Source organism: Plutella xylostella, chromosome 5 (genome assembly GCF_932276165.1).
Source record: "Plutella xylostella chromosome 5, ilPluXylo3.1, whole genome shotgun sequence".
Classification (NCBI taxonomy): Eukaryota; Metazoa; Arthropoda; class Insecta; order Lepidoptera; family Plutellidae; genus Plutella; species Plutella xylostella.
This window is the reverse complement of record NC_063985.1, coordinates 5905065-5929543: the sequence shown is the minus strand read 5'-3', so window position 1 is coordinate 5929543 and position 24479 is coordinate 5905065. Positions and strand designations below refer to the sequence as shown.

The following is a 24479-nucleotide window of genomic DNA, read 5'->3' as shown; positions in this document are numbered from 1 at the left end:
AACTTAAACCAAGGGATATTTATGACGAGCACGTATGTAGCGTAGTCGGTCGGTAGCAAAATGGTTTAATCGTCGTCTTGTAATTATCCTCTTCATGAAGGAAAAACTAAAACATACTCCACTGACCCATACGCCTCATGCCATGATCGTTACATTCCGCTGAGTTTTCTACACTCATGGTTCCTCACATTTATACTCACTGTTCCTCGTCTAAAGCTTGGGGTCGGATGGCCGTGCGTGAAATGTCCTATTATTATAATGGCATATAATACGTATGTCGTATTATTTTAGTGAATACGACATAGGTTATATTATTATACCTAATTCTACAAAACCTGACCTCACTTATCTAAGTATAATTATGTACACAAGTATAGAACATCTTAATGTGTCGTATGTAGTGAAGTTGGCAAATAACTCAAAATATCTTGTCACAAGATGAGGGGATTGACCAACAGCAACTGAGAAACATTTAATTTGATTACACATGGACAAACACTCGGCTCGACACATTAGTTTCGGCATCACACACCAATATTATAGTGCAATATAATTTCGATATTACATTCTGTGACGCAACGATAGTCCGGAGTCTGCTAGTGAATAGCTGAATATAATCTGTAAAGTAATGACGTTAAAAAAAACATTTATTATTGTGATGAATAAAAACTTTTTACCTTTTGAATTTTTGCGGTACATTGAATTTGAGCAATATTTTTATTTGGTTTTCAGAATAATTGCTGCAGCGTGGGATGGTAGTCATGGTAGGAACATAGACATAGTAACTACTTCTCAAACGAGCAATTTTTCCCTCTCATTCATTGGCGAGAGGAAAACATATCGAATTAATTTAACAACGCAATCGCATCGAAATAAATTGATAACCCTCCATTGTTACCTGAAGCTTATATTAGCAGAATTGTGTTCATACTCTACACCTCTGAGTGTAGATTAACTGTCCATAATCTCTTCGCCATTGAGTCGTGTCGTAATTCTGTGAGTGGGCTCACATTAAACACTTTTTACCTCGATTTCATTAAGGATGTCTTAAATTTTATTCGGTTTTGCGTAAATCGCGAAATCTATAAGGAAAAAATGTATACATACTTATATTCATTAAAAAAATTAGACATAAAATATGTAGATGTAGCACATTTAAGTATACTCTTGTGTGAAACCTGTGCGAGTATTTGTTTACAGACCAATAAAAACTACGTCATATAAATTAAACACTTGCATCAATTTGATGATACAACTTGTATCGCTGCGCTATCGATTTTTTTTAATATTACGGGATCTTTATGGAACATGAATCATCGAGTTAGTACCAATAGCACACACGAATGACAGTCTCGCTCTAATGCAATAAACATCAAGATAACATTTATTTACGAAATATGTAAATAAAATGTTTATCAACATCAGCAGGTGTGTTTGCAATAATATTTAAATTTTCTGCAATCTGGGCTGCCTAAATTCATATATCACCGATTTGATTTAAGTAGTTTAGCATAAGTATCTCGTATGTAAACAAGGTCAATTACCTTATTGAATTAGTTTCATATTATGGGATGCAAATTTAACTGTATTTTAGATAGAAATTAGAAGTGCTGTTTGTAGCATCTGCCTTGACATTTGTGTTGAGAATCATCTGCCGGGGGGTCGCGGGTCGCGGGGCGGGGCGGGGGAGGGGGGCTCCAGTGCACCGGGAAAGGTCACCTCGCCTGCTGCAGGCGACAGGTGCCCGGCAGCTGTGCCGCACGCGCCGGCTCCAGATAACTCACTACAGCCACACATCAACAACACTATTACACGCAAGCAGGTTGCAAACCAACAAACATTGCAAAAACCCTCGCCCTTTCAAAGGTTCAATACAACATTCTATAAATAAACTCGCAACAAAATATACAACCTGATAAAAGTCAAGGTGCACGCGAACGAGATGCTGCTCGTAGTATCGAATTTTCAAGGCGATTATTTAAAAAAAACTATAGTTGTAAATTCCATTAAATTAAAGGGCCTTTAATGGGAGGTGTGGAGATTCGATTAACCTCCGCCGGAGCCCCCGCGTGTCGGAAGCCTCTATATTTGATCGCGCACGTGTCCACTGCAGGCTTTCCTTGAAAAACTTATATATTTTGACGCTATAAATACTTATACACATGTGTGTATAGGTAGATAAACGTGCAAATACGTGATTATAATTACACATACGTGCGCATAATCCCCGATTAGTAGCACCATTTTACGCTGTTTTCTACACATGTGACAGGTCGAGCTGTATTGCTGTTTTTGAATGAGTATAATAAACTTAGTACATATCTAGAATCTACATATGGTTTCCTCACGATGTTTTACATCACCGTAAGAGCACGTGGTATAGGTATGATTATAGGTACTAAAATTCCTTAATAGAAAAGAATTCATTAGTACATGCAAGGATTAGCACGCTGAAATGGCAATGGGCTGGCCACGTAGCCCGCAGAGCCGACGACCGCTGGAGTAGAAAGGTTCTGGAGTGGAGACCCCGTGTCGGCAAACGGCGTGTCGGTCGCCCCCCAACCCGTTGGTCTGATGATCTGCGGAAGGTAGCGGGAAGCCGCTGGATGCAGATGGCGGGTGACCGTTTGGGGTGGCGATCGTTAGGAGAGGCCTATGTCCAACAGTGGACTACGGAAGGCTGAGAGAGAGAGAGAGAGAGATGCTAGGATTCGAATGAGAGGTTGAGGCCTTATCCGTTATGCCACCACTAAATTCCAATGCTCCAATATCGAAAATATTTACGAGACTATAAATAAACGATAAACTAATTCGAACTTCATGTAATATTCAACTACACAGGCGTTATGGCGAGTTACAAACAAAATCGTGGTAGGAAATGACAAAAAGACTGCTTATATTGATATCGTACTTATATAGTAAACTGAGGTAACGCTTGGTCGTAAATGAAACGCTTCGAATGCAATGAAAAGCAACGCCGGGCAGACGGCGGGGGCGAGGGTCTTGAGATTAGGTTTTGGCTTCCGATAAGAGAATACACGGAAGAAAATGCTGTGGTGCGATAAGTGGGGACTTCCGGAAGTCGACTTATTGTGGAGGCGATGTCTTTAAAATATAAATTGCGGTTTGCGGGCGAGGCGAGGGGTGCGGGCGCGGGGTGCATCGGCAGAGATTGCGGGATCGCACAATCGCTCCCATCCACGCCTCGAGAACACTCTCCTACATAAATCTAATAACATACACGAACGTGCCACCTTCCTGCACACAATACAACGCGATCTATTGGATTCATTTTTCATTATCGAGCTTCGTACATTAGTAAATAATATAACCCTTTGTTTGTTTTTGCAAGAAACACAACGCGTTGTCTGCGGTGTCCATCATTAATCACTCTGCTACTTGCCTGCCGTATAAAAAATGTTTTCTGACGTAGGCTGATGACTTAACACAATATTAACACTGACCTTTATGTAAAAATAATTATTTCACAGATTCCATATTGTACGACATGAATATTTATGATTAATGGGAACGCTCAAGTCAAGGTTAGGATGACACGACACGATCCGACTCAGTTCACCAAAATTCCAGTTTTCATTAGTGTTTACAAGTTAATGTGAATACATGAATAATACTAACTACTTCATAAATATGTATCGTAACGATTAGTGTCAATTTGAAATACAGTCTAAAGTTATGTCGCCACAAAGTCTAAGGCTGTGCAGTCAATCATATAATTCCTGCATCTCAATAGCTTAAGTGCAGATATGCAGTGTTTTCCTGTCGGTGGTGATGTCAGACGTCCACCTTGGACTTATAACATTCCATTCAATAATTATTACGTACATAACACACGTGGAAAACTTTATAATAACTGTATACTTATTTATGACTCCATTCATCAATCAATAGGTACATCAAACGGCAGCAGGCTCGTCGTTCTGTAAATATTTCGGTGGCAACATTAGGCCACCTATTTCTGGGCACTATCAATCATTGGATCGGACAATATAACCCAGTAATTGAGTAATTGAATCGTCGTTGAATTTTGGAATGATGCGTGTTGTGTGTTTCCATTAGCCGTGGTCATAGTGATGGTGTTCATGAACTCAAAATGTAAACATAAAACTTACATAGTTCATGTCTCCCAGAATTATCGCAATACTTCTGCAAATAACTGCGAGCCTTATGATTACGTAACTGTCCAAAACATATAGCATAGTATTACAAATGTTCAGTAACTTATACAACGTAATGTGGCCTACCCTCGTTAACTCCGTAATGGACGGCTTTATCACTGTGAGTTTCTTTTGTACAAAGAAAGAATTAGTTGACATTGTTCTGTTTGCAGATGTCACTCTGGACTAGCTCAGTCTCTTAAGTACATAGATATAGAAACTACATTCTTTGTAGGTATAGTATATCTTACTTAAGTAGGTAGATTCCATATTGTTTTTCTTAGTGTGTTCCAGATTATTTCAGAGCGAGATTGTATTAAACCGGTCTTTGCCCATTTATATAGTCTGAAGATTTCAGGAAGTTGCAGACAATGTAATCAAATGAAGCATCCCACGAACCCCCGCCATTAGATCTGAGTGAATGTCAAGAGTTTCCTGTAACAGGATATTTCTAAACAAACATCACTATGAGCTCTACCACTCGTGTACTTGTGCATCTTCATTAGACATCAAAGATGTCTTGTTTAGTGTCTTTCTCATTTCCAGAATACCTTTTTATATGTTTAGTGTTGTAGTTCTGGTTCCCCGGGGCGGCCCCACACTAGCTCGTATTAATCCGGCGTCAACGCTCGCGACAGCGGGCGGGAGGAAAGATGGAACATGGCTTTTAATCTTGTAAATAATAACAAACTCCGGTCTGTTTGCTGCTGGCTGCGGAACACTCCGGGGAACACTGCTATTTATTACAAAACGTGTTACGTTAATCTGCTAGGAAATCACATTTGTAGAAGATGCAAGCACTCGCTGTAGTGTGCGCTAATTGGCTGAGCTTTGCTGTTACTTCACCAGTAATCCGCCATGCACTCCTGACTGAGACTATGGAAAGTTGTATGATTGCGTATAATCGTGTGGTTTGCACAGAGTGGTATTGAGAGCCAAAATAGGAGTTGTGATTGGCCGAGTCTCATCGGGTGACGACATAGAGCCACATTTGGTGCAGTTCTCGGCCACGGGTTAATGATAACTCTATTGAATTAATAATGTGTACAGTCTGGCGTGGTCCGCGTGGGCGAGGGACCCCCCTCCCCGCCCCGCGCCCCCCTCGGACCCCCTCGTCTTATGAATGAACAGGTGCTACGCCCGCCCACGCCGCGATTTGCGATTCACTCTGTCCATTCCATATTGTTTCTATTACTTAACACCATCTCTTTGCTTATTATTGCCGTTTGTTGTTGGCACTGATATTTACGATTGTCTCTTGTTTGCTTTGTAATTTATTCTACTGTTCAAGTTATCATTTCTAAGTAAGCAAAGCATGAGGAAATTATATTCGAAAACGACATTTGGTATCGTACGATCGTATAAAATATGCAACAGTGAATTCAAATTAGCTTAGGTTTATGCTTTATTCGTATTATGAATATTATGATTAATTGCAATCGCGTTCTACCTGAATATCTAGTATTTACCTACGTGTTACACATTCAACATTCATTCATATGCATATTTCAACCGAGCTTGCTGCATTATGAGGTTTTCATACAAAGTAAGTACGTAAGGTACCGATACTCAGCACCTACCCATACTTAGTTGAGTCGAGTGCGGCTCGTAGTCTTACGTAATGGAATGCAATGATATTGTTCCTTCGCCCGTCGAAGTATGATTGGTCAATAAATATTTTCGTCTCAAAGCTTTGAATCTGGGACACAAAGAGTGTTCGTACAATTCGAGTAATTGACTCGGGCGCCCTTGTGCCAGCGTGTGTCACGTGGGTCAGGCGGGTCACTAGGGTCACGTGGGTCACCGCCACCATGATGCACGCGGCTCCTATTGAGCAACGCGCAACGCAATAAAACCCTTACATAATCATCATCAGCATCCAACTAGCATTTAGGCCTTTTCCAAAGAGAGTAACATGGTTTATGCTACTCGGCCTTCCTGATACAATAAATACTGGCGGCTGTGTCAGTTTGTCTGTTCTCAGCGGGTCGGAGGCCATCCAGCGCTCCGTTCGTTAGTTGCTGAAAGGTGATTCTCGTGTCATAAAGACTATTCAAATGAAAATTACACGGGAGTTCATTACGTCACATGAGAGTTTCAGAAACGGTGTGCACGGTGTTTCAAGGCGAATATAATTTTTACGGACCTTGCTAAAACGCAAATGAAAATTCTAAAATGGGGCTATTCCTGAAATGCGTCCACAGAGTTAAGTATGTAATTCGTCTGAGTCAAATTACTGCAGCTCATTCGTTTATGCGTATTTTTAAAACTGCAATCAATGTCTGCAGATTGATAAGTTTCAATAGATACATTATTGTATACAGGATGTTGCAAACAGGGTATACTCGTATACCTACTAAGCCGAATGCTACATGTGCAGCATTTTATGTTATATCTAAGTGCTGAAGTTTTCAGACGCTTTTCAACGCTCTTTCTCGTAAACTAGCATCCCGCATACACGTGTATGAGATGAACAAGCAATAACAAGGTATGTTGGTAACAAATAGGTCTCGGGCGGCGCAGTCGACCCGGGCAGTCGTGCCACGTGCAATTAACGTACGTACATTGCAGAAAGACGGCTCTTCCAAAAATAAAAATAAACTCTACCTGTGGAAATTTTAAAACTTACTTTACTATCCAATCGAATAGATGCTATATCAGCAATAAGTTAGTATACTTATTAAAACATCCTAACTAATATTATAAATGCGAAAGTAACTGTGTCTGTCTGTCTGTCTGTCTGTCTGTCTGTTACTCTTTCACGCCAAAACTACTGAACGGATTTGAATGAGATTTGGTATACATACGGTCTAGACCCTGGGAAAGAACATAGGCTACTTTTTATCCCGGAATTCCCACGGGAAAACTTTTTAAGGCGAAGCGAAGCGCGCGGGAAGTGCTAGTATTATATATCCTAACTAATATTATAAATGCGAAAGTAACTGTGTCTGTCTGTCTGTTATTCTTTCACGCCAAAACTACTGAACGGATTTGAATGAAATTTGGTATACAGATAGTCTAGACACTGAGAAAGAACATAGGCTACTTTTTATCCCGGAATTCCCACGGGAATTTTTATTTAAGGCGAAGCGAAGCTCGCGGGAACAGCTAGTTATCTATAATTATATATTAAATACATACATAAATCGTACTGGTTCGGCTGGACGTTGAGAAAATATCTTTAGTCAAGCATGTTTTCTTAGCAAGAGGCTCGCTTCGTAATCGAATTTCACGGCTATTAGAGTTGCTGAAACAGTCATCGTGAAATTGTGAAATGATCCGCGACTACGTCGGATAGCTGTTATTACGCCTATTGCCTTCTTTCCCTCGTTGGTAATAAGACTGCCATTTTTCAAAAAGCCTCTGTAACGCCTCCGCTTTATTTGATAAATTGAGTCGGCTGTTTTTTTGATTCGATCCATTAAACGTAATTTCGTTATTTGTTCTGAGATCCCCGCACAGCTGTGTATGTACCAGTTTAAATTAATAAGTGCGTCTATGGGGATATGAGTACACGCCGTCTATATAGATGTCTCATCATTTGCTTCTTTTGTATGCATACTTGGTGTCTTCGGTACAATAGTGACATATACACAATTACACACTACCCACATTACCCACTTCCTCACCCAATCACGCAGTTATTGTATGATGAAGTCTCTATGTACAACTAGCAGATTATGATACATCAAGTAGCGAGGAAACTAATTGAGCGCAATCGATTCATCTGTAAGCCTTCACGTGCCCACCTGATGTTCCAATGTCGCCGAGGTATCAATTACTGTTATTATTATAACTAAATTAATAAAGTAATTCACTACCAAGATCAGATTTAAAGATTATAGCTACCAGTGTAGGCTGCGCCTTTTTACTGCTCTTCAAGGTTTATAATCATACATAACACAGTAGTGCGTGGTTTCATTGCGTCATATTAATTATTGGCTCATGAATTCCTAAACTAATTGTTTTCGTGGAAGGGCATCCTGCTAATTCTAAACACCGGTGAGCCTTCGGGGGACAAAACAATACAACAGCTGATAGCACGTAATCATCTCAGAAACACTAGTCATTTGAACAACTTCTGCCGTAGGATATACAGTAATGACCGCTTTAATCGCTGACCGAAGGAAAATCAAGGCGTAATTAGCATTAATCATAGTGATGGGGCATGTATGAGACTAATTGTGGCCATCACTAGCCGCTGTCGGCCGCAGCGTTGATGTATGCCAAACATTTGCTTTATGGATGGAGCTATGACGAAATGGATGCTCGGCGGCTAATTGCCTTCTGTTATGATTTTGTTTTGGAGGTACATCGCACTTCCTACACATCCGACGAGGAGTAGAGAGTATAAAGCAATTACTTGTCATGTTAGATTCCCAGGAATAGTTAAATTGATTCTGGTGATAGTTATAGTATTGTTTGGATTTCGTCAAAATAAAAACCTACAACTCCACCTTCAAAGCTGAAGTTTTCGTAACTGCGGAATAAGTTTTTCGCGGTGATGTCGTATTGTCTAATTTTCCGTGTCGGGAACGGAAGACAGGCATCGCGTGCGGGCTGGTGGCGCGGCGGTGCCAGCCCCCGCCCCCGCCCCCCGCGCCGCCCCCGCTCCACGCTCGTCCTGCCATGTCCGTTGTCACGCCACGCCACCACCGCCGCCGCCACCGCGCCGCTGCGCCGCCGCCGGCTCTATTAAATTTTGTAGCCGAGATTTATGCGGAAATGATAATGCCCTGCTTTATTGTCTTCATGCGGCGAAGTTATAACGGGAAAGGGTCGTGCAGCTGAATTTATCTATGTAAGTACTTATTTGTACTCAGAATCTGTAATTGTGTAAAAGGCAAAAACGTCCTCTATAAATATACACCTCAGGTATCCGTTTGCATAATGTATGACGACGCATTAAAAAGCTGGAATCACAGTGCCACTTCCTTTCCCAAACGAGAAATAATAAGAGTCCCTCGTTCCATGACTTCCTTTTTTGCACAATTCGTTTCTAAGCAGCAAGTTCCCTTATCTGACAAGACAAGTTGTGAAGAAAGGCAGCTGCGTGATGCACCAGTCATGTTACCGTAAATCTGCGCCTGCGCACAGCTCTCGACCAATCCGCGCGCGTCGTTGCGCAGACGTCACCGGCACCTGCCGTATAAAGGAAGTAGCATCTAATCATACCATGCCTTCTATATTAGGGAGTAAGAAGATTCAAATATGTATGAATCTTGTCCATCCTTTTCTAGACATTAATGAATGAAGATTTACGTGGCAGGATGCTCGAAGCTGCTTGGTTTTTAAATCGTGGCTCGGTTTAAACAAACTCGTACGAATGCAAGGTTTCACTTATATGGTATTTTCTAGTGTGCATAATTTGATCTTGTGTCAAACGATGCGTCGTAAAGAGCCAGCGGTATTCCGGGGGCGACAGGTCTCAAGTCAGGTAACTCAAGTCACTACAAATTGGAAGTAGCCAAAGATAGCTTAAAGTATTCGAGTGTACGTATGCGTTCCTGAGTCCTGAGTGCACTTCAAAGTAGACGATTAAAATTCAAAGGCAGTAGAAATGTAATTACTTCTCGGTCTGGTCAGAGTTCTGCCGACTTTTATTCGATGTAATTAAGTTTAATGCCGGTTTTACATCTGCAGCCAGTGGCGGATTTACCTATAGGCCAAAAAGGCCAGTGCCTAGGGCGGCAGATTGAGAGGGGCGGCAAATTTGGCAAATAACTAGTTTTTTTTATAATTAATTATACGTGTATCATCTGTACCATCCATCTATAAATTACTATTATAAAATACGAAAACGATTAATAAACGCTTTGTAATATTTCGATAAAACCGGATCCTGGATCATTACATACATTTCTATCTTTGCTACTGCGAAAACAGAATTTGGAGCATATTATTATTTATCCAAACTTGGATAGCACTTCGCATTGCACACCGCTGCCCCCCTACTCTTGAAAGGCAATGTATTGCGTCTGTCTTGCGTTGGCAACATTTAGATTTTGGCCAAAAAAGTCTTTTGGCGTTTTTGTAAAATAACTTCTAAATTGTATGCATTATATTCTTGTTTCTAGGTTCTTAAAATAGGCATTACCTAGCTGATTACATAAGTATTTTTAGTCTTTGGCGCCGTCCATTAATCACGTGAGGCTCAAAGCCCCCCCCCCCCTCCTTGGAGGGGGTACGGAAAACCTCACGAAACATCACGAGAGGGGAGGGGAGGTCTCGTTAGACATCACGTGTATTAATTTTTTGAAAAAAAGCGCTAGGTATTTCTGAACCGAAATTTTGAACGGCGCAAAATTTTCTACAATAATAAATTTTATTGCAAATACACATTATAAATGTTTTCCAATTCAAAACGCAATTTTCAATTTGTTAAAAAATGAGAAAAATTACCTCACGTGATTAATGGACGGCCCCTTTGTAAAAACGCTTTTGAAGAGAAGTTATGATTTTTTAAATGTTGACAACGAAAGACAGACGCAATACATTGCCTTTCAAGAGTAGGGGGGCTGAAGGAATGAACTGATTTAGTTTTTTTTGGTATCACATGTGTTCTACGGGAGAGTGTTCTTAGACAATAAGTTTGCTGAAAATCGATTTTTAAAAGTTACAGATGTTTTACGCTTTAAAGTCTTTTTACGGGTTTTTTATTTGCCTGTCAAATTAAACTTTTTAGGTTAACATTAAACTCTTCAGTACATAGCGGGTTGCAAAAATAATCTAATTAAATGACAGAAATATGGAACTGGTATGACATGGAGCGGTGGTAGCTCAGTCGGGTGAGCGCCCGCTTCTCAATCAAGAGATGCGGGTTCGAATCCCGGCGCTGACATGTACCAATGAGTTCTTTTAACTTAAGTACAATGTATACCATCGCTCTTACGGTGAAGGAAAACATCGTGAGGAAACCTGCATATCTAGATCTAGCACATCTAGATATGTGAACCCACCAACCCGCAGTGGACCAGCGTGGTGGGAAATGGTCCAAGCTTAGGAAGGCAGTTTAGACCTTGGGGATATGCACAAAGGTTCCACTCGAGAGAGCCAGGTGCAGGTACTTACACCCCCACAGAGAATATAATAGACAGAAATATGATTAAGTTCACAATCGTACTAATAACGGAATTAAACTAACGTATTGAATTTCAAAAGTCAGTAGGGGCGGCAAAATATTAATGGCCTACGGGCGGCAAATTTGTAAATCCGCCACTGTCTGCAGCAGCATGGAATCGACTTCGCAAATGAGTTTCAGGTGATCAAGAGACTCTTGAAAGTTTCCAGCGTTCGATTGCTGCACTGTACATTGGGTTGATTGTGATTCAACGATGAAGTATTGTAGAGGGTTGCTGAAATTTTATTCAAATTAAAAAGGAACACAACTCATCATTATCGGAAATCAACAGTGTAAAATTACCTACTTATATTTTGGTGACTTTTAATATTTAAAATATATTAAAATCAAAAGTGGTAAGTACCCAGGAAAGAGTAAAAAAATGGATTTTGTGTAATGATAAAAATAATATTAGCAGTATAAATAGGCTAAAAACTAGGTACGCATTACATTGATTGCATATTATATTGTTGACAGTAATCATTATTGTTAAAAAAAAGTCTTTATTATGTTAGGGGTGTGCGTTGTAGATTGTACAGTTTGTACACAGGTGTGTTCCCGAAACAATAAGCACTAAAACGAAATGAACTTCATGAGCAAAGATTTCCATGAAAATGAGAATGAAGCACTTAGGTACCATCGGGGAAAGCTATACCTAAAACCATGTTATCTATATCACGTGCGCAACTCGGTGTAAAAAACGCGCGGGCTGCGCAGCTTCAGATCATTCCCCGATAGTACCTACATAGCGGAAGGGCCGTGTAAAGCTGGCATAAAATGATCCTTAACTTTATTTGAGCAGTTTTGTTGAAGATTTACATCAAATTTAAATTTTTATATCGATGTTGGCAGACAAACCGTAAAGATGTGCAATAGAAAGATGAAGATAACCGAACCTTAGTCATGTTTAAAGCAATCAAAGTATTATGTAATGGAAAAATATATGTTCGGAGTCGAAATTGATCTATCCGTTTCACAAACTCTTATACCTACCACTCTTTTTTGATCCGGGCTTATTAGTAATTTTTGAGTAATTATTACTTAGCTCAATTTAAATATAAGAGGATTTCAAGGTGATGAAATTTCTGAGAGGCCATTTAAAAATTACCATCGATTAAAAAAATTACTCTTCAAGACTCCAAGCTAGCCTTTGTATGATAATATAATTTTTAAACGAGATTTTTATAACGAATAAACGAAATGACTTAAGGGCCGGTACAGGGTGACGTGCCCCGCCAAATTTGGGTTTTCAATGCTCTTCACACAGCACACGCAGTGACACGCACACATGTAAGTTTGCACAGTGGGTCGACAAACTTTTACTCGCCAACTTTATTGACAATTATTTTCAAGTAGTGATTTGAGGGTAAGTATAATTTTTAATTACACTGGTAAGCACCAGGAAAGAGTAGAAATTAATAGGGGTGCCACTTTTCTCCATACTCGGAACCCGATTAGCTTTCTAAACAAATTTGGTATTTACTTACTTGTAGAAAGGTAACTACAGGTATTAAAGTGTAGATACTAAGGGTATACTAAGCCGAAAGGGGATGACTCAAGGGGTCATTCTGAACAACTTTTGGTCTACGAGTTTTGCAAATTCGCGAAAAAAAATCGTTTTCCATGGTAGCAAGTCACGTGTCATCTAAGTTATGAAAATGTTTTTTTTTTGTTAATTTTTAAAACTCGTAGAATAAAAGTTCAGAATGTCCCCCTGACTCACTTGTTTTTACCCGACTGCCGAAGGAGGAGGGTAATATTTTTCGATTGTATGTATGTATGTATATTTTTTGGTAGCAGAATAATAATTTTTCTTATTTTTAGGGTTTCGTACATCAAAAGGAAAAAAAGCAACCGTTATAAGATCTCTTTGTTGTCCGTCTGTCTGACTGACTGTCTGTCACCGCCTTTTTTCTCAGAAACGGGTAAAGATATCAAGCTGATATTTCGCATAGATATGGGGAGTACCCCAAAAAAATATTGGGGTACTCCCTCTCCCATACAAGTAAATTGGGGCTGATATATCCGGTTATTTTGATGGTGTAGGTAGGGTATCGTTGAATAGGTCTTTTAATATAATAGGTATAAAAAAGGTTAAAATATAATTATTTTGCTTTTACCCTTAAATTTGGGGACCACACCATAGACAAAACCTAATTAAAAAATGGTTTCAATAGATGGCGTGATTTTATGTTGGGTAACTCACACTGAAAAACCAATTGCTAAAATAGTAAACAGTAACATACAACCAAATAAGAAACAAAAAAATGAAAATCAAAAAACTCCAATCAGGAACATCACCACATTTATTTCCACGTCAAATAGCCAAAAGAAACAAGATACTGAAACTAGAAAAAAACCTGTAAGTGAAACTTCAAACCCAAAGGCATCAGATTGACAATCAGACGAGCATAGCATAAAACAGAAAAACAACAAACAAAAAACTTTGAATAAAAATAACGTCAAACAACAAATACGCCCACATCTGTTGGCCACAACAACAGTTGAAGACCACAACCCCTCAATACATACCAGAACAGAAAAAGAAAACGAAAAAAACCCCAAAACTCTCCCAATACGGCTAGTCACCGCGGGAGAAAATGACTGCAACCTTCCAGAAGAAAGTAAAATATACATAGCAACATACAACGTAAGAACTCTATCCTCAAAAGAAAAATTAATTGAACTTTCAAACGCTATACGAAGCATAAAATACGATGTTATTGGGCTCTCAGAAACAAGATTACCAGATTGTGGAATAAACGAATATGAAGATTTTATAGTCTGCCACAGCGGGAAGACAAAGAAAGAGTATGGCGTAGGTTTTTTAATAAAGAAGAAATATAAACATAATATAATCAGCTTTGATGGTCTTTCCGATAGAGTCGCATTATTAAAGATTACAATAGCAGACTTCCCAATGTCAATCATACAAGTGTACGCTCCGACAGAGGCCGCTAAAGAAGAAGAGCTCAAATCCTTCTACGAAACACTCGATGCTGCACAAGAGCTAGCAGGGAATAATCTCATCATCATGGGTGACTTCAATGCCAAAATCGGAAGTCCAAAACCCGAAGAACAACTCACAATGGGAAAGTTTGGATATGGCAACAGAAACGATAGAGGTAAAATACTGATAAAATACGCTCTTGAAAAACATCTTGTTATTACAAATACACTCTACAAAAAGAACCCAAAAGCCAGATGGACTTGGATTTCACCAGATGGTAAAGTTAAAAACGAAATAGACTTCATACTATCAAATTTTCACCAACGATTCAACAATGTAGAAGTACTGAACAGAGTATACTTCCACTCTGATCACCGTCTAGTCAGAGCGACGATCTCTTTAAGGCATTTTAAAAAAAGTAGAGTACATTTTTCTCACAATAAAACTTTATTAAAAAACGAAACGGAAATATCGAATTACATAAAACTCGTGGAAAAACAAAAAGAAGAAATGAATCTAAAAGACAATGATACTCCGCAAACCTACTACAACCGATTGGAAAAATGTATAATCGACAGCTTGGATCAAACTAAAGGAACACATACAAAAACGCATATTCTATCTGAAGAAACAAAAAAATACATACATCAACGTCATGAATTGCAAAACCAAAGACCAAGGACAACTGAAATAAAAGCTGAGCTCTCTAAAATCTACAAAGAAACGAGCAAACGTATCCGAAAAGATTACGAATTACATAGATTAGCTATAATAGAAAAGTACCTTAATGAAAGAGGCAGTGTCAAACGAGCGCATAAGGAAATCAACAAAGGAAAGTCATGGATACCAAGCTTATGTAAACAAACAAAAGTCACCACTGATAGGCGGCAAATATCAGAGACGGCTACAGAATACTACAAAGAACTTTATAGCAGAAAAGACAAAAAATGCAGCGAAAGAAACAACAGACCAAGAGAAACAGTCAACGAGCAAATAAAAACATGGGATGAAATTGAAATTATCAATCAAATAAAACGTCTAAAACTTGAAAAAAGCCCTGGACCAGACAAGATGTCAAACGAAGCTATAAAAACGGCGCTACAACTACTGGCAACACCTATATATAGCCCACTTATTCAACCTAATTTCAGCGACGGGAAACGTACCGAAGCAATGGACTGAGTCTCATATAATACTGCTTTACAAAAAAGGTAATCCAGACGACGTGTCAAACTATCGTCCCATCAGCTTGTTATGTAGTCTGTATAAGCTCTTCTCGTCATGCCTGCAACAACGGATAAATAGCTCGATAGACGCATACCAACCGATAGAACAAGCTGGCTTTAGAAGCGGTTTCTCGACAATAGACCACATACACGTAGTTGAACAGGTAATCGAGAAATACAAAGAGTTCAACCGACCATTATATCTAACTTTTGTCGACTACACCAAGGCTTTTGATACTATCTCACATAGCTCAATATGGACCGCTCTTGAAAAATGCGAAATAGAACATACTTACATAAACATCATAAAAGATTCCTACTGCACCAGCGTGAGTAGAGTTAAGACGGAAACTGTAACACCATTATTTTTGTAACTTAACATTTCGTTTATTGTTTACATTCTGTTTGTTTACTTTGTTAGTCTTGTCAAGTATCAGCTGTCAAATTCGACACACAGGATAGATTTTCAGTTGTTGTCTGTGGTCCTTTGAGAAACTCGTGCTAGATCGTCATCGGACAGTGGTCAGTGGCGACATGACGCTCAGAACAATGATCGTGCTGGCTGGCCACAGAGTAGTTTTGTGACGATGAGCTGGCATCCCCGGTGACGGTTTTTTTCGGAACTGGCAAGGAGGCGAGCCATTCTCTGTCAGAACGTCTCGAGTTGGAAAGAGGTGTGTGGTTGTTTTTTTCTTCCCGCCCGCGTGGCGCAGGCCGAGTTGGTACCAAGTTCCTTGCTTCATATTTCCTGGTGAGTATTTCGATCGTGGGTTCAGGTTATCTGATTGGTCTACGAGATAGATTCTGACTAAGTTGTTTCTTTGCAGTTACCAGATACGTGCCACAGACACCCACGCAGCATCACACCATGTGTACCTAACCTGAATTGCCGAGTGAGTAAACTAGCATTTCGTTGTTATTCGATTTCCGATGACTTTGGATTTCGAAAGCCATCTGCCTTGTCTTTATTTCTACACGTAGCAACGTCTAACCCCGCGTATTTCTTTTACAGCAATTTCAATCCTGCCCGGTGAAGCGTGCGATTGCCAGACGCGTGTCACCTGACCCAACCCCAAGGTAAGCGCCATGACCTTCCACGTGTCGATTAGGTTATTTTGCAAGTGTCACGTTTAAACAGCAAAGCTACCGCCTTTGAGACGAGATCTAACCTTCCCATAATCGTTTGATTAGTGATTGACCGTAGGTTTTAGGTTAGAAATACCCAGGGGCCATTCAAGACACGTCACTTGAGACATGTTAGCTAGGCCTTCGCTGTCCTTACCGACCCATCCTTGACCCAAGGCTGTTTCTCGCGATTCCAGAAGGTGTCGTTGGTGACCAGAGCCGTCAGCGAGCCACGAGCCGTCCGGAGCTCCTGTCCTGGCCCCGTCCGACAGTCCAGGTTGGCCGTTGTATGTTCGTTGAGCGGATACTGAGGAATTTCCTTAGGATTTCTATTAATCTTCAGCGGCATCAGCCTTCTAACGCCGCTGCTGAATGTAGGATTGCAAAGGCAGAACCCGGGTGGACTCTAGCGGGTTAAAACCTTTATTTTATTTTTTTTTACTTCGTAGGGAGCCCCGTTAGAACGGGCAGTAGTATCTAAATTGCACTTTGAACCTTTTGTAGGCGCTAGGCTATCAACGTCCTTCGGTTACGGGGCCTTAACGTTAAACTGTTATCCCATTGAAGTAATATAGAAGTTCCTCTGTGGTTAATACCATCCTTCTACCCCTGTGGCGTGAAACGCAGCGGTGGAACCTTGGTTTCTCCACTCTTATATAATTTCCTTGCAATACCTTGTGTACTTCAACCAGACAATTATAAGGACTTAATCCCTGGTCTCATTTAAGTAGTATAAGAGTTTCTCTGTGGTTAATACCATCCTTCTACCCCTGTGGCGTGAAACGCAGTGGTGGAACTTTGGTTTCTCCACTCTTATATAATTTCTATATAATAAATATTAATAATTGTACAACATTCTGATATTTTTATTTTCCACCTCATTGTAATTTCACCACCCACTACACAGTGGAAAATAGGCTTACATTTGGCGCCCGAACAGAGTTTAATCCGTTAGCTTATAGTCTAATCTATCGCTTAGACAGGCCTGAGTCCACCCGGGGGGGTAATTAGAAATTAATTAGTATTATAATTTCTTGTGTGTGTTTTGCGTGTGTCATCGTGACGTGCTGACAGAGAATCACTGCAGAAGGTTTCCTTTTTTTAATTTATTAACTTAATAAGGCTATATTTTTTTGTGTGGATATTGTGTTAAAATTTTTAACCTCTTATTTCAGACATTTTATTTTATTGACTTAACATGCCTTATTTTTTGTTGAGATTGCGTTAAATTTGTATAACCTCTTATTCCAAACGTTATTCAAAGGAAAACCTTCTGCTGGAATTTTATTTACTTAATTATTGAACAATTAAATATTGAACAGTTGGTGATTGTTTTTAAACAATTTTGCTGAGACATTGTTATTGTCTGTTTAACTTAAACACTCAACTTTTAATAATTACAGTTTTGTTTTATCAATTTTTTATAAAAAAATAACCAAAATTTTTTTACAAGGTCAACCTTTTATGAGTTAATATATTGTTTTACACATCATTTTACTGTCAGTTATAACTTAACTTTACTTAAGTTTAATATTGTACCTGGACTTACTGAAACATACTTTAAAGAGGAAGCATTTATTTTGAAGATATTGTTGTTTATTGTTCTGCTTTTACATTGAACGTTGCGTGTTTTACATAACCATTTAACTGTCAGTTATAACTTAACTTTACTTAAGTTTAATATTGTACTTAGACTTACTGAAACACACTTTAATGGGAAAGCATTTATTTTTATATTGGTGTTTATTGTTCGACCTTTACATTGAACGTTGATACAGCCTGGGGTCACAAATTGATTTGAACGTGTGCTACCTTAGGGATTAGATCCATATTGTTGTAACATCATGGGGGAACGTCCGATATGTTTCAACCTTTTATTAAAAGATGAATTGACATACGAGGCCACAGTCCGAGGTGTCAAGCCTGAGGCCACTGCAGACCAATTAAGAATACAATTAACAGAATTAGCTACGCGGATGCCTTCGGACGAGGTTATCTACTTTGAGGGAGATGTTACCTCAGAGTTAGAAAAAGTTAAAAACAAAATTAAAGACTTGCAGAGCTCACTTTCAAAACCAAATTTGCAGTTAAAACACATCAAGCGTTGCGAATCATTGGCTAACCATTTATATCACCGCTTAGGTCGTATAAATGCCGTCAGTAAGGAGGAGACTTGTATGCTCGGGGACTTGCTCTTACAACTCGAATCTAGGGACAGCGAACTGAGGTACATTTCTAAAGCTTATCAGGAGCAAGAAAAGAAACAGGATATCCCTGTCGTAGGGTGTATAGAGCCGTGTCCTAAGGTGGACCACACACAGATCCAAAAACTGAACCTTGTCTTTAACGGCAGTGATAGTGTGCAAGCATTCGTGCAGCGACTGGAGGAGCTTTGCAATTCTCGAGGTATCTCTGAGGAGACGTTATTTAATTCCGTCGCAGAAATTTTTAGCGGTGACGCCTTGTTTTGGTTTAGGGGTGTCAAGGAGGAGGTCTCGAGTTGGAAAGAGGTTAAGGCTCGTTTGTATGAGGAGTTCCTGCCATTCGATTATAATCGGCGTTTATTACAGGAGATGCGGTCGCGGACACAAGGTGCTGATGAATCCATCATAAAGTACTTAAGCACAATGCGGAATTATTTTTCTAGGCTCAGCGTGCCGTTACCGGAGTCAGAGCAGCTGGAGATAGTACAAGGTAACCTTAGACCGTTTTACACGAGTCAGCTTGCTCTTACAAACGTCGGGAACTGGAACGAGCTGAAGGAACGCTGTAGGCAGCTGGAGTACGCCAAATACCGAGCAGACTCTTTTGCGGAGCCGCCCCGAGTTTCTGCGAATTCGGTAGCGCCGGACTTAGCCTATCAGGCTAGGAACCGACTTTCGGTTAACGCCGTAGACACCGAGGTGGACTTATTTTGCGTTCGTTGCAGGGTTCTTGGACATGGCCTTTGGCAATGTAGTGCACCACCCACCCAATTGTGTTACTCTTGTGGTTTAAAGGGTGCCACCTTGCACACGTGTCCACGGTGTGGTCCGTCAGTCGCTGAGCCACCGAAACCACAACAAAAGCCAGATCCTGCTGGACCAACCGTTGCTGGGGTAAGCGTGAACAACGAACAGCCTGGAACCAAATCCTCCGGCAGTAGTAGTCGCCGTCGTCGCCGTCGCCGCCGCCGCCGTCGCCGCCGCTGTGAAGAGGCAGGTGATGGAGACGCGGACAGTGGCTTGCGACCTTATTTAGATGTCGCGATTTACCACCATCGTTGCAGAGGGTTGTTGGATTCGGGTTCTACAGTTTCGGTCATTGGCGGAAAGGCGGCCCAATCCCTCTCCAGTTGTGGTACGTTGTATCCAGCTGAGGAGAAATCCATTATCACGGCTAATGGATCACATTCTCCGGTTTCTGGTTTTAAGATTTTACCGGTGACTGTAGAGGATGTTACGGCTTTCGTGAAATTTTATGTCGTTCCTGATATTTCTTCAGAATTGCTGTTAGGTATAGATTTCTGGCGTGCTTTTAATATCGCACCTGATGTTCTGAACCTACTCAATAAAAGAGGAGTCTCTAAAAGCAGGGAACCGTATGCAAGTGAGGTTAGACATTTGAACTCATGCAACGAGTTGAGTGCTTCGAAGTGTGTACCGGCTGATAACGCTACTGCCAGTTTGGTAGTTCGTGGTCGTCGCTCACAGGATTGCCAACTCAGTAGGGTTCGCCGAAGCATGGATTCAAAGTCGTACTTGACTGCTAGTTTGACTCCGAATTACGAGAGGTATACAGTAGTTCAACAAGTGTCTGGATTTGTCTACATTCTTGAAGATAGCAATGGGAACCAGACAGAGTGTCACGCCAGGGATATTCTCTGTAGAATTGATGTTCCGTAGGCCACCTTTGTGTGTGTTGACTTACTCTATTGAGTAAGCCAGCAATGCCAAGGGCTCATTTACTATGCGTCGTTGTGTTGCAAAGTCAGTGAATAGTATCGTAGGCCACCTTTGTGTGTGTTGACTTACTCTATTGAGTAGGCCAACAATGCTAAGGACTCATTCACTTTGCGTCGTGGAGTTTTTTTTGTGGGATTTTCCATTTAATTTATTTCAGGGTTTATCTCATTGCTTAGGGACTCTACTGAGTCGGTGAGTGATCTTAACCTTATTGATGTTCACTGGGTTTTCCAGCTATTATCTTTGATTTAGGTTTCTCTTAAATGAGTGACCCACATATTCAGATTGTTTTAGGTGTTTAGGATTTAAAGATGGAGGGCCATCTTTGAATTTTTCTCGTACCCTCGAAAAATTCTGGTGAGGACGGGGGTACTGTAACACCATTATTTTTGTAACTTAACATTTCGTTTATTGTTTACATTCTGTTTGTTTACTTTGTTAGTCTTGTCAAGTATCAGCTGTCAAATTCGACACACAGGATAGATTTTCAGTTGTTGTCTGTGGTCCTTTGAGAAACTCGTGCTAGATCGTCATCGGACAGTGGTCAGTGGCGACATGACGCTCAGAACAATGATCGTGCTGGCTGGCCACAGAGTAGTTTTGTGACGATGAGCTGGCATCCCCGGTGACGGTTTTTTTCGGAACTGGCAAGGAGGCGAGCCATTCTCTGTCAGAACGTCTCGAGTTGGAAAGAGGTGTGTGGTTGTTTTTTTCTTCCCGCCCGCGTGGCGCAGGCCGAGTTGGTACCAAGTTCCTTGCTTCATATTTCCTGGTGAGTATTTCGATCGTGGGTTCAGGTTATCTGATTGGTCTACGAGATAGATTCTGACTAAGTTGTTTCTTTGCAGTTACCAGATACGTGCCACAGACACCCACGCAGCATCACACCATGTGTACCTAACCTGAATTGCCGAGTGAGTAAACTAGCATTTCGTTGTTATTCGATTTCCGATGACTTTGGATTTCGAAAGCCATCTGCCTTGTCTTTATTTCTACACGTAGCAACGTCTAACCCCGCGTATTTCTTTTACAGCAATTTCAATCCTGCCCGGTGAAGCGTGCGATTGCCAGACGCGTGTCACCTGACCCAACCCCAAGGTAAGCGCCATGACCTTCCACGTGTCGATTAGGTTATTTTGCAAGTGTCACGTTTAAACAGCAAAGCTACCGCCTTTGAGACGAGATCTAACCTTCCCATAATCGTTTGATTAGTGATTGACCGTAGGTTTTAGGTTAGAAATACCCAGGGGCCATTCAAGACACGTCACTTGAGACATGTTAGCTAGGCCTTCGCTGTCCTTACCGACCCATCCTTGACCCAAGGCTGTTTCTCGCGATTCCAGAAGGTGTCGTTGGTGACCAGAGCCGTCAGCGAGCCACGAGCCGTCCGGAGCTCCTGTCCTGGCCCCGTCCGACAGTCCAGGTTGGCCGTTGTATGTTCGTTGAGCGGATACTGAGGAATTTCCTTAGGATTTCTATTAATCTTCAGCGGCATCAGCCTTCTAACGCCGCTGCTGAATGTAGGATTGCAAAGGCAGAACCCGGGTGGACTCTAGCGGGTTAAAACCTTTATTTTATTTTTTTTTACTTCGTAGGGAGCCCCGTTAGAACGGGCAGTAGTATCTAAATTGCACTTTGAACCTTTTGTAGGCGCTAGGCTATCAACGTCCTTCGGTTACGGGGCCTTAACGTTAAACTGCTATCCCATTGAAGTAATATAGAAGTTCCTCTGTGGTTAATACCATCCTTCTACCCCTGTGGCGTGAAACGCAGCGGTGGAACCTTGGTTTCTCCACTCTTATATAATTTCCTTGCAATACCTTGTGTACTTCAACCAGACAATTATAAGGACTTAATCCCTGGTCTCATTTAAGTAGTATAAGAGTTTCTCTGTGGTTAATACCATCCTTCTACCCCTGTGGCGTGAAACGCAGTGGTGGAACTTTGGTTTCTCCACTCTTATATAATTTCTATATAATAAATATTAATAATTGTACAACATTCTGATATTTTTATTTTCCACCTCATTGTAATTTCACCACCCACTACACAGTGGAAAATAGGCTTACAAAACTACGGGCCCTGAAATCCCTATACAAAGAGGAGTGAAACAAGGAGATCCCATCTCCCCGAAACTTTTCATAACAGTGCTGGAAAAAATGATTTTCGAGAATCTACGATGGAAGGATGAAGACGTGGGCATAAAAATTGGAAAAAGACGTCTCAGCCACCTTCGTTTTGCAGACGATATAGTTCTTCTATCAGATAATCACACAGAAATGGAATACATGACACATTCTCTACACCTAGCTAGTAAAGAAATAGGACTTGAAATGAATCTACAAAAAACAAAGATTATGACGAACTCTACCAGACGGCCTATTACGATTGAGGGCAATAATCTTGAATACGTGGAGTCCTACATATATCTAGGAAAACAAATTTCTTTTAGCGAGAAAAGCAACATTGAAGAAGTTAACAGGAGAATATCCAACACTTGGAACAGATACTGGTCGCTCGCTGAAATATTTAAAAGTCAAATGTCACTGCGACTGAAAAAGACAGTAATGGACTCGTGTATCCTCCCTTGCTTAACTTACGGAGCACAGACATGGGTATTTACTAAACAAGTGATGCAAGCCATTCGATCATGTCAAAGAGCCATGGAACGCAGCATGGTTGGAGTCAGAAAGATTCAAAAAATACCTAGCGCCAAAATCAGAAATCAAACCAAGGTAATAGACTTCCTAGAACATGCCTTAAGGCTAAAATGGAAATGGGCAGGACATATCTCAAGACTTACGGACAACAGATGGACAAAAGAAATAACACAATGGTGCGGTCCATGTGGTAAAAGGAAGCGAGGAAGACCTTACCAGCGCTGGGCTGATGACATCAGACAAGTGGCTGGAGACGCATGGATGACGACAGCGCTAGACAGAAGCGAATGGCATAATCTGGAAGAGGCCTTCACCCAGAAAGGGGTTCTCATCAGGCATAAATAAGTAGTAATTTTAATTAAAAACAAATTATAAATGTAAATATCGGATATGTAATTAATTAATATAATATAGTGATTTTAAATACCTTGAATGGAATACTGCATGCTTTTAATTAATTAATTAATACAATTTATAATACAATTTATTTAAGAGTAAAATAATAAATTACAATAAGTACCTACTTAAATCAATGATTTTTACATGTTTGTTAACTATCATTTTTTCTGCATGATAATAGCATAAGTTTCTTTTGGTGAGAAATAAAAGGCTTTTTTATTTTTTATTTTTATTTATTATTTTTAACTCACACTGAGTTGCAGAAAGGAACTTTAAGTTAATGTCGGCATTAAATGTATTGTTGCCTTGCTTTGATAGTATACGGACAGAAAGAGACAGACATAGATTTAATGTCGACATTAGCTTAAAGTCCCTTTCTGCAACTCGGCATCAGAATAAGAAGTGATGATATCTCAGAATAATAATGGTTAATGGTGCTATTCCGCTGAGCACCGAAACCGGTGGAACACAAGTGAAAAGTGGTCGTGGAAACGCACTAGGATAGACCCTGCTCCTAGAACAAGGCCTGAGTTTGTGATTTGTGTGCGTGAAAAGCGAGGATGGAAACTTTGAATATTTTCTTGATTTTTTTTATTATTGTTGCAATAACATATAGTATTTTTTCTGAGTTACCAACCGAAGTCACCCTGTGACAGGGTGACTAGATAGGTACTTCTGCATATCCGCCGTCTATCGTTGGTTTTTTTAGTAACTACTGTCTATAGAAGAAATTTCTTCATTGTCAATTTTACGTTACGAATGAATTTAGTAAAACCTAACTAATCCAGAGGAAACCTAAAATATCTTTCTGTCTCTCTGAAAAACATACTTAATAACCCAAACTCGATGCTTTTAGCTATTAACATCTTTGAAATAA

General features: G+C 40.3%; 2 protein-coding genes across 2 annotated transcripts in view; one reads left to right on the top strand and one right to left on the bottom strand.

The window, feature by feature from the left end:
• LOC119692385 (semaphorin-1A) overlaps positions 1-24479 on the bottom strand; it is a 127031-nt gene that overhangs the window by 69778 nt on the left and 32774 nt on the right. The gene's annotated exons all lie outside the window — the stretch shown is intronic.
• LOC125491389 lies at positions 18444-22544 on the top strand. The gene is made up of 2 exons (XM_048633214.1): positions 18444-21315; positions 21392-22544. Exon 1 carries the CDS (start codon positions 18444-18446, stop codon positions 20481-20483), a length of 2040 nt encoding a protein of 679 aa, XP_048489171.1. The 3' UTR covers positions 20484-21315; positions 21392-22544.

What these genes read in the sequence shown, in the direction of transcription:
- LOC125491389 (XM_048633214.1), top strand. Translation starts at nt 18,444, where the DNA reads ATGGGGGAACGTCCGATATGTTTCAACCTTTTATTAAAAGATGAATTG.